Raw genomic sequence first — 11,380 nt, 5'->3', positions numbered from 1 at the left:
TGCTCTCCTCTATGACTCACTATAGGACGAAGAAAACAAACCCAACATACTCATTCACATCAGGTTACTTTTCGTAATCTACAACCGCACACTACGCTCTCGCGTCATCTATCCGTTTGTTGTTATGTGGGCCACATCCGTCTTCCCGAGACAGATCCCGCTCCCAGTTCCACGCATCCCTACAGTACATTACACTCACCCACGCCGAGGGACCGGGCGGACGCGCACTCTCACAGAGAAGATACACACACACACACACACACACACACACACACACACACACACACACACACACAAGTACACAAACGCACAATCTCGCTGCAACCCGACCACAAGCCTCACCTGCTGCTGTTGAAGATTGGGTAGGCGTGGATCTCAATCAGATCGCCGTTGAAGACGGGGCGCAGAAAGTCCACCGCTTCCAGTGACGCCGTCACAACATTCGAGCGGCAGTGCTTGACTGTCGTCACCCCGGCCGCCGTGTCCATCAGCTTCATGACCGTGCCAGCCTGTGCCAGCCCGTTGCTGTGGCAGTCAGACGGAAGAATGACGTGGATGAGCGTGGCCTGGCTGTCGGTGATGGGGTGCGTTGCATCCGCCTCTGCGCGTGTCAGCCTGTCCTGGCACTGCTGCTCATATTGCTGCTTGCCCTCGGCCGCTTGCTCCTCAGACTCAAACGCCAGCTGCGGTACGGGCAGCACGGGCGCGTTGATGTACAGATCGCGCGTGTTGTTTCGCTCCAGCACTGACGTCGTGTGCTCCACATGCGGCGTGTACTCCTTCACCACATACCACGCACGTGCCTGCAGGCAGGAATGGGGAGAGAGAGAGAAAGGAAGAGGAAGGACGTGAATGCCTGCGTTGGGCGCACTGGACAAAGGGTTGTCCATCACTGTAGACTGTAGATGGGACGGAAGACAGCAGGCACGGCAAGAAGAACACAAGCACATACAGTCGCACACACTTTCACACACACACACACGATCATACGCACCTTGTTTGTGGTTCTGGTTTTGCCTGTGAGGACATTCTCTGCCTTGACATCGACGGCAACCTCGATGGTGTGAGGGGACGTGTACGTCACCTTGGCGTCCAGTTGCGACACTTCGCCAATGAACATTGGCTGCAAAAAGTCCACGCGCTCAATGCGCGCCAGACTGGCCACGCCAACAACACCGTCCTCAGCGTTGGCATTGTAGTACTTGGTGGCAGCCGCCCACCCGGCCTGGTCGATCATATGCAGGATCGTGCCGCCGTGCACGTTGCCAGCGGGGTTGGCGTCGTCTGTCATGGATGGGTGGTATGTTTGTTGGAGGAGGGAAGGAGGTTTGGAGAGAGGTGAGCGTGGAATGCTCACAACGGCAGCGGTACTGAGACTGAGGAATATGACAGAGACAAAGGCAGAGGACATGACACAGACCAACACACACACACACGCACACACACACAGGTTTACGCACACACAACACACACACACACACACACACACAGATACACATTTACGCACACACAACAACACACACACACGACACGACATGACACAGACACCCCACCTGGCAGCATGAGGCGGGAGATGTGAGCGGTGGCGGGCGGTGCGCCGGGCACTTTTTCGCAGTGCGCCATGCTGAGGAATCGAGGGCGAGGAAGCGTGGGCACGAGCGAGCGTCGATCAGATGCGGGGGAGGAAGATGAAGGTGTGCTTTGTTGGCTGTCGTGCAGCAGGTAGCCTCCCGTCAGCGCAGCGGCGGAGCCCAGCGACAAGAGGACGGCGGCTGTTGTGCGGTTGCTGTTGCTGTTGCTGTTGGCGACGCTGGCTGGCGTTTGCTGGTTGGAGGACGACTGGGAGAAGCAGCGGCGCGGCTGTTGTTGGTGGTGCTGTTGACTGTGAGAGCAGTGGCAGGAGGCGAGGGCTTGGGCAGAGCGGCGAGGAAATGAAGACGCACGGGCGAACCACGCCAATGGCCGAGACGCGCTGTTCACCAACATCTGTCGTGTAGCGCAAAGAGAGAACAAAAATACGCAAACAAAAGGGTGAGTCGCCTGCTTGCAAGGCACAACACAGAACGCGCATAGCGTCATGCCATCACATCACACCATCACCACAACATCGTAGACAGAGCACCAGCACACCAGCACGTTGTGCAAGTGTGTCTGTGTTCTGCGTGGTTGGGGTTGAGCATCGTGTCATGTGTGCTCACTTCACCACCACTCTTGCACTGCAATTGGATGCAACCGAACGGAACGGAAAGAATGGCACATATGCAATCTCTCAAGGGCATATCCGCCAAAGAGATGCACGCCCGGGAGGCGCGTACACACGCATGCACACGCATTGTCTCCTTCCATTCCATGGCGTCATCCAGCACCACCACCACCGTGCCCCAAAGTCAAACTCGTTCATGATCATCGTCATCATGATGCTGCTGCTCACCTTCGTTGCTGTGCTTGTGTTGGTAAATTCTCAGTTGGTAAAACGGGTTGAGTTGGTAAAATGGGTTGAGTTGGTAAAATTATGACAAGAAGCCAGAAACAACACAGCACAACAAAGCGAAGCACAGCACAACGAACACACACGCACTCAGACACAGCAACAGCAATGCGGGAGCGACGGCGGCGTGTGCAGCAGCAGGCTGGCGAGGCAGATGTGACAAACAAGCTGCTGGAGGTGCGGCGGGATCTTGAGCACAGCGTCAACCAAGGCCTCTCCTCCCTCGACGTGCTCGGTGTGTGTGTGCGTGTGTATGTGTGTGTGTATGTGTATGTGTATGTGTGTGTGTATTCGTATGATTCACATCATCCTCACGCCGCCGCTCATTGTCCTCATCGTCACCCTCACCCTCCCGCTATCACAATCACCATCGTCGCATCTGCAGTGCAACAGAATGAAGAGCTGAAGAGGAATCGGGACACCACACACAAAGTCCAAACCGGCCTGACCACGGGGCTGGGTGTCCTCAAGACCATGTCGGTGAGTACACTGCGCGCACATGTGTGTGTGTGTGTGTGTGTGCGTCTGACATGACCTCTTGTCTTTTGCACAGTTGCTGTGACGTCACCCCCAGTCTTTCTCTTTCCTCTCTGCATTTTCTCACTGCTGCCAACACGTCCCCCCCACTTCTCCCACTACCACACATTCCCAACACGCAACAGCGCGACGAGAAGCTCAACTTCATGGCGGCTGCTGCCGGCTTCACGGCATTCTTTGTGGTGTCCTTGTTTGTGTTTTGGAGACGCACATCTCTCTTGTGGCCCGTGTTTGTGCTTGCATTCATAGCTGTTGTCGTCTTGTTCGTCTACATACTCCGTGCTTGCAAGGACTCCTTTCTCACGAAGCTCATCTGAAGCCAGCGTTGTCGTCGTTGTTCGTGTCGTTGACGTTGAGCTGTGGCAAGACGTGATGTAATGGGACACACTCTGTGTGTCTTTCAGATCTGTGCTTTCTTCTCGCCTCCCTTCCTCGTTCCCGTGTACTTCCACCACATCACCCTCCCCCCCCCCATCTTTCCTCCTTCGCCTCCCAGCCCCTCCTGTGTAACTGACCAACACCTGTAAGCAACAATGTACACACGATCCCTCATACATCCCCTTTTCAAGCAAGCCAGCACGCACGTACTGCACATGGGTGCCTGTTTCGAACGTTGACGGTTTAAGGACAAACACGGGCTCTGTTAACATCAATCCAGGTCAGTTCACACGGCATAAGCTAAAAGGGGCAGATCACACATTGCCGCAACCTAATCACAACCACACATCACTCCATCCAAACAGCTAGTCAACACACAGGGAGAGCGCGCGGGAGAACGACAGAGCGAACACTTGAAGCATGCAGCGCACAGGCAGCGCGTGCAGCCAGCGTCCACATAGCGCGTGCACATAGAGCGTACACATAGAGGATGCAGAGCACGCACCCCATCATTAGGCTGTCACACCTGTCACAACTGTCACACCTGGCACCATCATCACCATCACCGCCGCTACGTCCATATGGCGAGCGTAGACATGGTGCCGTAGCCGAGGGCGTAGATGAAGAAGTCGACCAGGTCAATGTCTGTGATCATGTCGTGGAGCAGGTGCCAGAACCCCATGTACAGGAACACCCCCGATGCGCCCGCCTGCAGGATGGGCACTGCCTGGTTGGAGTCTGAGGTGATGGTCGTCTTGATCCCCAGCCCAATGCCTGCAGACATGTGGAGAGGGGAGCAGGAGGTTGGGGGGGGGGTGTTGGAGTTGGGAGGGGGGAAAGAGGGACAGCGCGGATGGGGTTTCACCGTGTGTATCTACAGACACACAGACACACAGACACACACACAGACACTTGCGCAAACACATGTGCAGACACACGCACACACACAGACACACACAGACACACAGACACACACACACACACACACACAACAACAACACAGCAACACAGCAACAGCAGCAGCAACGCACCGATGCCGAGCGGGGTGGAGCAGCAGAAGAATGCGAGCAAGGGCGCAGCGCGGGACAGCGACCACCCTTTACGCACGGTGCTGTTGCCCAGGGCAAAGGCAGCAAACGCCTTGTGCGCCAATACAGCTACCAGGATGCCAATCTGTGTGCTCGGTCGACCCGTCAGGCTCAGCGCCTGTGACGCCAAGAGCGAAGGGGGGGGGGCGAGGAGAGAAGGGCGATGTTGGTGATTGGTGATTGGTGATTGGTGATTGGTGATTGGTGATTGGCGGGGGGGGGGGGTCAAAAGTGGAAGGAAACGGGGGGAAAAGGAGGCAAACACAGCAGCGTGACTGCAACGAAGCCTAAACACACACACACATATGGGACGAACCAGGCCTGCGATGATGCTGTGCGCGACGAGGCCGATGGCGAGGACGTACACGTGCAGCTGTCGCTTTGGCGGGGGCGCAGTGGCCTGCAGGGACGCACGCGCCAGGTGGTGTGTGTGTGTGTGTGTGTGTGTGTGTGTGTGTGTGTGTGTGTGTGTGTGTGTGTGTGTGTGTGTGTGTGTGTGTGTGCGCGCGTGTGTGTGTGTATGTGTGTGTTTTGCGAGAGGTAAGAGTGAACACCGTTCCAAACAGGGGTAGATTGAAACATCAGCGGCACGCAACCCCACACCTTTCTTCCCTCCCCGCAACACAACAGTACGCACGTTGGGTGCCAGTAGAGGGCTCTCGAGGTTGGCGTGGGGCGGGGGCGACTGGACGCGCTCCATCTGATCAATCCCATTGACAAGCGGCGGCGGCGGCGTCTGTCGTATGGGCCGGTGACTCACCATCTGCATTGCATCCACAACATGCACAAGGCACGCACAATACGCACAGGGTGAGCATTCACATCACAGACCCAGGGTGAGCATTCACATCACAGACCCACACACACTCACACATTCACACATTCACACACACACACACACACATCACGCACAAAAGCAGCAGGGGTTGCAGGCAGCGAACAACATAAGCAGCACTCCACCATCCACGTGCCTCGATAAAGAGGAGGACGATGAAGACGACCCCAGCCAAGCAGCTGGCAAAGGGGAACTTGGTGAAGGTGATGGATTCCGTCGCATCAGGTAACAAATGCACAAGCCCAGCCGAGCTCAGCACTGTTGGCGGCACAAACGGCAGGGAGGAGGGGGCAGAGAGGTGGAAGAATCGAACGTACAAGCACACACACACAAGCACATAAGGATGTGAGTAAAGTGAGGGATCTCATTGACACAACAAGGTGCTGAGTGCAAGGCCCAAACCGCTTGGATCGCGTCCAAGCAGTTACACTCAACATCACACACCCACACACACACCGATACACACACAATATCACACACACACATACACACACACACACACACACACACACACACACACACACACACACACCTCCAGCAGCAAAGGCGTTGCCGCGTACGAGGACGGTGCCACGAACTTCCTTATCCAACTTCTTGGTCATGTAAGGCAACAGGCAGCCCAGGGCGCCCGTGACAAGCGTTCCCGGTATCGCCCCATACTCCAAATCTGACATTGTGCTGCTGCTTGCGGTTCGTCAAGTGTCGAGCAAGCCAAAGCCTCCAGCTTCCGCCCCTGTTCCTTGTCCCGCGTTCCCACCTTCCACCTTCTCAAAGTCCGGTTCTGCTGAATCGGCTGTTTGATGTGCCTGATTGCCGATGATGTGGTTGATGTTGTTCACAACACAACATTCAACAATCAAAACTACCGCGCCAACCAACGGATCGATTGGCGCGCCGCACAGCTCACAAGAGTAACTGATCTGTGTTCGCGTGTAACCCCAATGCCCCAGCTCAGCGTGTTGTCATTCCACATCAGCCGACAATATGTAAATGCAAATCACCAGCCTGCCTTCACCATCGACACACACACGCAAGCACAAACGCTCTGTCTCCTCCAACAACCGCCTTCGCTTCTTGCTTTCGCTGCTTTTGCTCCGGAGTGATTTTGGAGGATCTGATGAAGATATTCGTGGAAATTCGACCTTGCATGGCGCAAAAGTCAAACCCTTTTCGCGGTGGGGACAACGTGGTTGGTTGGCAGCAGCGAGAGCACCGCACCCTGACGTGAGCTTGGCCGGCTGAGCTTGCTTGTGTGGTAGCCTCCAGCTCCAGTGCCCACGCATTTCCGCTGCCACCGTCGTGTGATCAACTGCCACACACACTCACAGAGAGAGAGAGAGAAAGCACCCGTGACGCTTTCTGTTAGTCTTGGGTGTGTTGCATTGCATTATTACACATCACCAACACACACACTCACAAGTGAAGCAGACTTTGGTGCCGCAGCACACCTACAGCACACCAACAGCACACCAACAGCGCCGCTCGGCTGTGACCAGTTTCCGCCTTGCTTGGAGATGGGTTTCGAGATGCCAGAGGGGTCAAATGCGCCTTCCGCTGCCTTTGGCATCAACAGTGCCGACGAGGAGCTGATTGAGGAGAGCCGCTACCAGCATGTGAAGAGCGGCTCTGTGGCCGTGCCACGACCCAGCGAGCACCCGGTGTGTGTGTGTGTGGGGGGGGGATTGTGTGAGTGTGAGTGTGTGAGTGTGTGTGAGTGTGAGTGAGTGTGTGTGTGTGTGTGAGAGAGAGAGAGAGAGAGAGTGTGTGTGTGTGTGTGTGTGTGCGTGTTGCTAGACTGGCTTTTTTGGCAATGGTTTGCAACTGTTAACTGACCCACGTTGTCCGTGTATACTCGTCTTTTTCGGTTTGTTCGCACAGCCTCGCTTCAGCTTCAAGACCTTGTGGGCATACACGGGACCAGGATGGCTCATGAGCATCGCCTACCTCGACCCAGGTGTGTGTGGGGAAGGAATACTGGTCTCGCAAGGCGTTGATGGTGGTGTGGTTACTGGGTGTTCGCGTGGCATTCACACTTCCCATTTGGTGCACGTCCCAACGCCCGCGTGATGAACTAGGCAACATTGAGTCGGACCTGCAAGCAGGCGCCATTGCCGGCTATCGGCTGCTCTGGGTGCTGCTGTGGTCAACCATTGCCGGGCTCTTCTTCCAGGTGGGTTTGGTGGTGCCTTTATAACGCTCAATTGAGCGCTCAGCTTTGGTGTTGACCGGCATATACTTTTCTAAAGCGCACACTGTCTCACATACAACACGCACACACACATGCAACCACACACTCACTCTCATTCACACACACTCTCTCACTCTTATTCACATTCTCACTCACAAACACACACTCACACACCGCCATGGCACAGGTGCTGTGTGCGCGGCTCGGCGTGACAAACGGGCGCCATCTAGCGCAGGTCTGCCGGGAGGCGTACGGGCGCCCCGCCAAACTCACGCTCTGGATCATGATGGAGATTGCCATCATCGCCAGCGACGTCCAGGTTGGTGGAGGGGGCGTGTGTTGTTTGTTTGTTTGTTTGTATGTGGTTGTGGTTGTGTTGTGTTGTGTGTGTGTGTGTGTAGCTGTTCGTGTATGTGTGTGTGTGTGTGTGTGTGTGTGTGTGTGTGTGTGTGTGTGTGTGTGTGTGTGTGTGTGTGTGTGTGTGTGTGTGTGGAGGTTGAATTTCCCTGCCTTCTGTCTGTCCCTTCCTGCTGCCTCATTCACCTCACCCCCACCTCCACACTCACTCCCTTTATGCCCCCTCCCCCTCGTTCGTCACGTCAGGGCACGTACGCGGGCCAGTTTGTGATGGAGGGATTCCTGCGCCTGCGGTTGGCGCCGTGGAAGCGCGTCGCCCTCACGCGCTCCCTCGCCATGATCCCCACCGTCGTGGTGTGTGTGGTGTGGTGATGTGTGTGTGTGTGTGTGTGTGTGATGTGGTGATGTGTTGTGTGTGTGTGTGTGTGTGTGTGTGTGTGTGTGTGTGTGTGTGTGTGTGTGTGTGTGTGTATGTGTGTGTGTGTGTGTGTATGTGTGTTCAGCAGCATGACCTGTCTTTCAACCTCGTCTCCTACTCATCCCGCTCCTCACGTGCACCCGTGTGCCTGCCCCTCCCGGCTCACCACCAAACACCACCCCGCCCCTCTTTCCCTTTGCGATCAGATCTCCGTAGTGACGAACAAAGACATCCTCAACCTCATGTTTGAGTGGATGAATGTCCTCCAGAGTTTTCAACTTCCGTTTGCGCTCTTCCCGCTCCTCCATTTTGTTTCTGTTCGGGGCATCATGGGCGCGCGCCGCCTCAAGGGCGCTTTGCTCTACCTCGGTATGACGCGCTGAAGGGGGAGGGGATGTGTGTGTGTGTGTGTCTGTCTGTCTGTCTGTGTCTGTGCGTGTGTGTGTGTGTGTCTGTCTGCCTGTCTGTCTGTCTGTGTGTGATTCATTCACAACCCTTCGCCATACCTCATGCTTGCTCACATGTGTTCCATCCCCCTCCCCTTTTTTCCATGGCTCGTCTGCGTATGTATGGCTGTCTTCTTCAACAACAGCGTGGACGGTGTGCGTGTTCCTGTTTGGCATCAACACGTACCTCCTCATCGATACGCTCCAGCAATACGCAACCACCTGGTGCGTGTGTCGTGATGATGTGTGGGCGTGATCTTGTGTGTGACTGTGGTGTGGTGTGCTGTGGTGGTGTGCAATCGTGTTGTCGTGTGGACGCCTTCCTGTATCGTCATCCGTTTGTGCTCTCCGTCGCTACCATTGTTCTCCCCATCCTCGCGATGCTCATGAACGGTTTTTCCCACCACCACTGCAACTGCCGTGCTGCAGGTACTACATTGTGCTGGTTGTGCTGGTGGTTGTGCCGTATCTCGGCTTCACCGTCTATGTCATCATCGGTCCTCTTCTGCCGGTCGGAGGAATGGCCCACTTTTACGAGGTGTGTATGTGTATGTGTATGTGTTTGTATGTGTGTGTGTGTATGCATGTGTGTGTATGCATGTGTATGTGTGTATGTATGAGGAGTTGGGGAGCCCATACTGGGTCGTGCTGCCACCAACCATCTGCGTCACTGTTGAACACGTGTCTTGCGCACTCACGCATCAACTCATCATCCCGCCCTCCGTATTCTCTTCTCACCTACCTCCCCTTCCCCCTCCACTTGCTTACGCTCATCACCTCCTCCTTACCCCTTTCCCCCTCCCCAATTCACCACCACCACGACCACGACCACCACCACCACCACCAGATGTGCCTGCCGCCGGTCAATGCGTATTTGCACGACGATGACGACGAGTCCTTGGAGCCGGGACACATGAGCGACGACGAAGGGGTCCCGCTCCTGGCGTGAAGCCGTGATGCCGTGATGAACGCGCCGGGACATGGAAGGGGAGGAGCAGCAGGGGAGGGAATACCAGCGACACAGCAGCAGCACACGCTTCAGTTGTTGCCCTTCCCCTTCTCCTTCTTACTCCTTTGTTTTCACGTCATATCGCCAGCTGCGTTTCTGCTAACGCACACACACACACACACACACACGCGCATACACGCCTGCGCTTATCACTGTCATTTCTATTCAACGACGGCACCTGCTCGTCTGTTTCAGCACAAACCGCCATTCTGTTCGCTCATGTTGAGCCCTTGTGCCCTTATGCAATCATCGGTGACGTCCCTTTTTTCATTTTTCTGATCTCGTTTGTGTTCGTTTGGTTTTCCCGCTGCTGCACTGCTGCCAACAACAGCAGCCATCATCGCATTTATTTTCCTCACACACACACACACACACACATTCCAAGGGCTGTTTCGTTCTTCCTCTGCTTTCCCTACTTTGTCTTTATTTCCTCCTCCTCATTTCCTCTTGACGCTCCTCTCCTTCCGCTTTCCATTCTTGTTCTTGGGTTCTTGTTCTTGGCTGTGCTGTGCTGTGCGCACAACAGCACCCGTTTGTTCCTCCTCCGCTGTTTAGGTTCCGTCGCTTCGCTTAGCGTTCAGTCTATTCGTCAGTTCTAACGCATACCCCGCAGGAATGACACGCGAATGAATATGGTGGTGTGTTTGTGGAGAAGAGGATGAACGAGGATGAAAGGGTATGGGGGGGGGGTTGGTTGGCGATCAGGGTGTGAATGAGCACAACATTGACCAAACAGACAGTTGCGGTGAAGACGCAGACGCAGCACATGAAGGTGACGTGTTGATCAAAGGCACAGGAGGGAGGGGTTGTCGGTATGTGTGTGTGTGTGTGTGTGTGTGTGTGCGTGCGTGCGTGTGTGTGTGTGTGTGTGTGTGTGTGTGTGTGTGTGTGTGTGTGTGTGTGTGCATTTACATTCACAGTCGCGTTCACAACTGCATTCACATTCACAGTCGCGTTCACAACTGCATTCACAATCACACTGACATTTACGTCCACCCTCAGAGGCACACCACGTCCTCGGCGGTCTCCTCGGGCCAGGGCAGCAGGACCAATTTTCCGTGCGCACCGCCCACGTGCTCCATGACGTCAATGTGCGCCGTCGCGGCATCGTCGAGTGGAAACGTTTTCCCGACGTGCGGCACCAGCGCCCCGCTGGACATGCCTGCACCGGGGCGGAGAAGGGGGGGGGGGAGGAAGATAGGTGTGTGGGTGGGGGGGGGGTGTTTGTGAAAATGGGTGAATGAGTGAGTGACTGAGTGTGTGAGTGAGTGAGTGAGTGAGTGAGTGAGTGAGTGTATGTGTGTGTGAATGTGAGTGTGTGTGTGTGTAACTGTGTGTGTAACTGTGTGTGTGTATCACTGTGAGTGAGTGAGAGTGTGTGCGTCTGTGTGGTGTGTTTAGGTGTGTTTTACTGGGCATGACAGACCTGCGTCGATGGCGCAGTACGCAGCTTCCCACTCCTCGCGTGTTCCGCCTGCAATACAGAAGTGGCGACGGCAGTGGCGGTGCAAAACGGCAGTGGCGGTGTGGGCATACGGCATAGGCGGTACAGGAAGGTGTCCACACACACACACACACGCACGCACGCACACACACACACACACACACACACACACACACACACACACACACACAC

General features: G+C 55.4%; 5 protein-coding genes across 5 annotated transcripts in view; 2 read left to right on the top strand and 3 right to left on the bottom strand.

The window, feature by feature from the left end:
* PTSG_02905 (acyl-CoA hydrolase) overlaps positions 1 to 2,521 on the bottom strand; it is a 3,795-nt gene extending 1,274 nt beyond the window's left edge. Inside the window, exons 1-4 of the mRNA XM_004996360.1 lie at positions 2,432 to 2,521; positions 1,554 to 1,986; positions 995 to 1,284; positions 343 to 803 (exon numbers count right to left, since the gene is read on the bottom strand). Of these exons, the coding sequence (XP_004996417.1) occupies positions 343 to 803; positions 995 to 1,284; positions 1,554 to 1,986 (1,184 nt within the window). The 5' untranslated portion in view covers positions 2,432 to 2,521. The remainder of the gene's footprint in view (positions 1 to 342; positions 804 to 994; positions 1,285 to 1,553; positions 1,987 to 2,431) is intronic.
* On the top strand, positions 2,420 to 3,597 carry PTSG_02904 (uncharacterized protein). The gene is made up of 3 exons (XM_004996359.1): positions 2,420 to 2,723; positions 2,874 to 2,968; positions 3,151 to 3,597. Exons 1-3 carry the CDS (start codon positions 2,513 to 2,515, stop codon positions 3,340 to 3,342), a joined length of 498 nt encoding a protein of 165 aa, XP_004996416.1. The 5' UTR covers positions 2,420 to 2,512; the 3' UTR covers positions 3,343 to 3,597.
* Positions 3,505 to 6,449, bottom strand: PTSG_02903 (uncharacterized protein). The gene is made up of 6 exons (XM_004996358.1): positions 5,859 to 6,449; positions 5,463 to 5,584; positions 5,129 to 5,254; positions 4,808 to 4,891; positions 4,435 to 4,609; positions 3,505 to 4,177 (listed from the first exon to the last, which is right to left on the bottom strand). The coding sequence occupies exons 1-6, from the start codon at positions 5,998 to 6,000 to the stop codon at positions 3,975 to 3,977; spliced, it is 852 nt and encodes a 283-aa protein (XP_004996415.1). The 5' UTR covers positions 6,001 to 6,449; the 3' UTR covers positions 3,505 to 3,974.
* On the top strand, positions 6,445 to 10,371 carry PTSG_02902 (natural resistance-associated macrophage protein 1). Its single transcript, XM_004996357.1, has 9 exons — positions 6,445 to 6,984; positions 7,205 to 7,280; positions 7,402 to 7,496; positions 7,702 to 7,833; positions 8,118 to 8,225; positions 8,496 to 8,658; positions 8,882 to 8,960; positions 9,165 to 9,273; positions 9,583 to 10,371. Exons 1-9 carry the CDS (start codon positions 6,841 to 6,843, stop codon positions 9,682 to 9,684), a joined length of 1,008 nt encoding a protein of 335 aa, XP_004996414.1. The 5' UTR covers positions 6,445 to 6,840; the 3' UTR covers positions 9,685 to 10,371.
* Positions 10,372 to 10,693: 322 nt separating this feature from the next.
* The window catches only part of PTSG_02901 (zeta-crystallin), a 2,666-nt gene continuing 1,979 nt past the window's right edge, over positions 10,694 to 11,380 (bottom strand). The window contains exons 4-5 of the mRNA XM_004996356.1: positions 11,171 to 11,218; positions 10,694 to 10,906 (exon numbers count right to left, since the gene is read on the bottom strand). Of these exons, the coding sequence (XP_004996413.1) occupies positions 10,743 to 10,906; positions 11,171 to 11,218 (212 nt within the window). The 3' untranslated portion in view covers positions 10,694 to 10,742. The remainder of the gene's footprint in view (positions 10,907 to 11,170; positions 11,219 to 11,380) is intronic.

Source organism: Salpingoeca rosetta (assembly GCF_000188695.1).
Source record: "Salpingoeca rosetta unplaced genomic scaffold supercont1.6, whole genome shotgun sequence".
Lineage (NCBI taxonomy): Eukaryota > Choanoflagellata > Craspedida > Salpingoecidae > Salpingoeca > Salpingoeca rosetta.
This window is presented reverse-complemented; position numbering and strand designations above follow the sequence as displayed.

Excerpts from the sequence above, each read along its gene's own strand:
- PTSG_02902 (XM_004996357.1), top strand. The coding sequence starts at position 6,841 with ATGGGTTTCGAGATGCCAGAGGGGTCAAATGCGCCTTCCGCTGCCTTT. Across the intron at positions 7,497-7,701 it reads TTGCCGGGCTCTTCTTCCAG|GTGCTGTGTGCGCGGCTCGG; the intron begins GTGGGTTTGGTG and ends GCCATGGCACAG. Across the intron at positions 8,659-8,881 it reads GGGCGCTTTGCTCTACCTCG|CGTGGACGGTGTGCGTGTTC; the intron begins GTATGACGCGCT and ends CTTCAACAACAG.
- PTSG_02903 (XM_004996358.1), bottom strand. The coding sequence starts at position 6,000 with ATGTCAGATTTGGAGTATGGGGCGATACCGGGAACGCTTGTCACGGGC. Across the intron at positions 5,585-5,858 it reads CAACGCCTTTGCTGCTGGAG|TGCTGAGCTCGGCTGGGCTT; the intron begins GTGTGTGTGTGT and ends TGCCGCCAACAG. Across the intron at positions 4,610-4,807 it reads ACAGCATCATCGCAGGCCTG|GCGCTGAGCCTGACGGGTCG; the intron begins GTTCGTCCCATA and ends TTGGCGTCACAG.
- PTSG_02904 (XM_004996359.1), top strand. The coding sequence starts at position 2,513 with ATGACAAGAAGCCAGAAACAACACAGCACAACAAAGCGAAGCACAGCA. Across the intron at positions 2,724-2,873 it reads CTCCTCCCTCGACGTGCTCG|TGCAACAGAATGAAGAGCTG; the intron begins GTGTGTGTGTGC and ends TCGCATCTGCAG. Across the intron at positions 2,969-3,150 it reads GTGTCCTCAAGACCATGTCG|CGCGACGAGAAGCTCAACTT; the intron begins GTGAGTACACTG and ends AACACGCAACAG.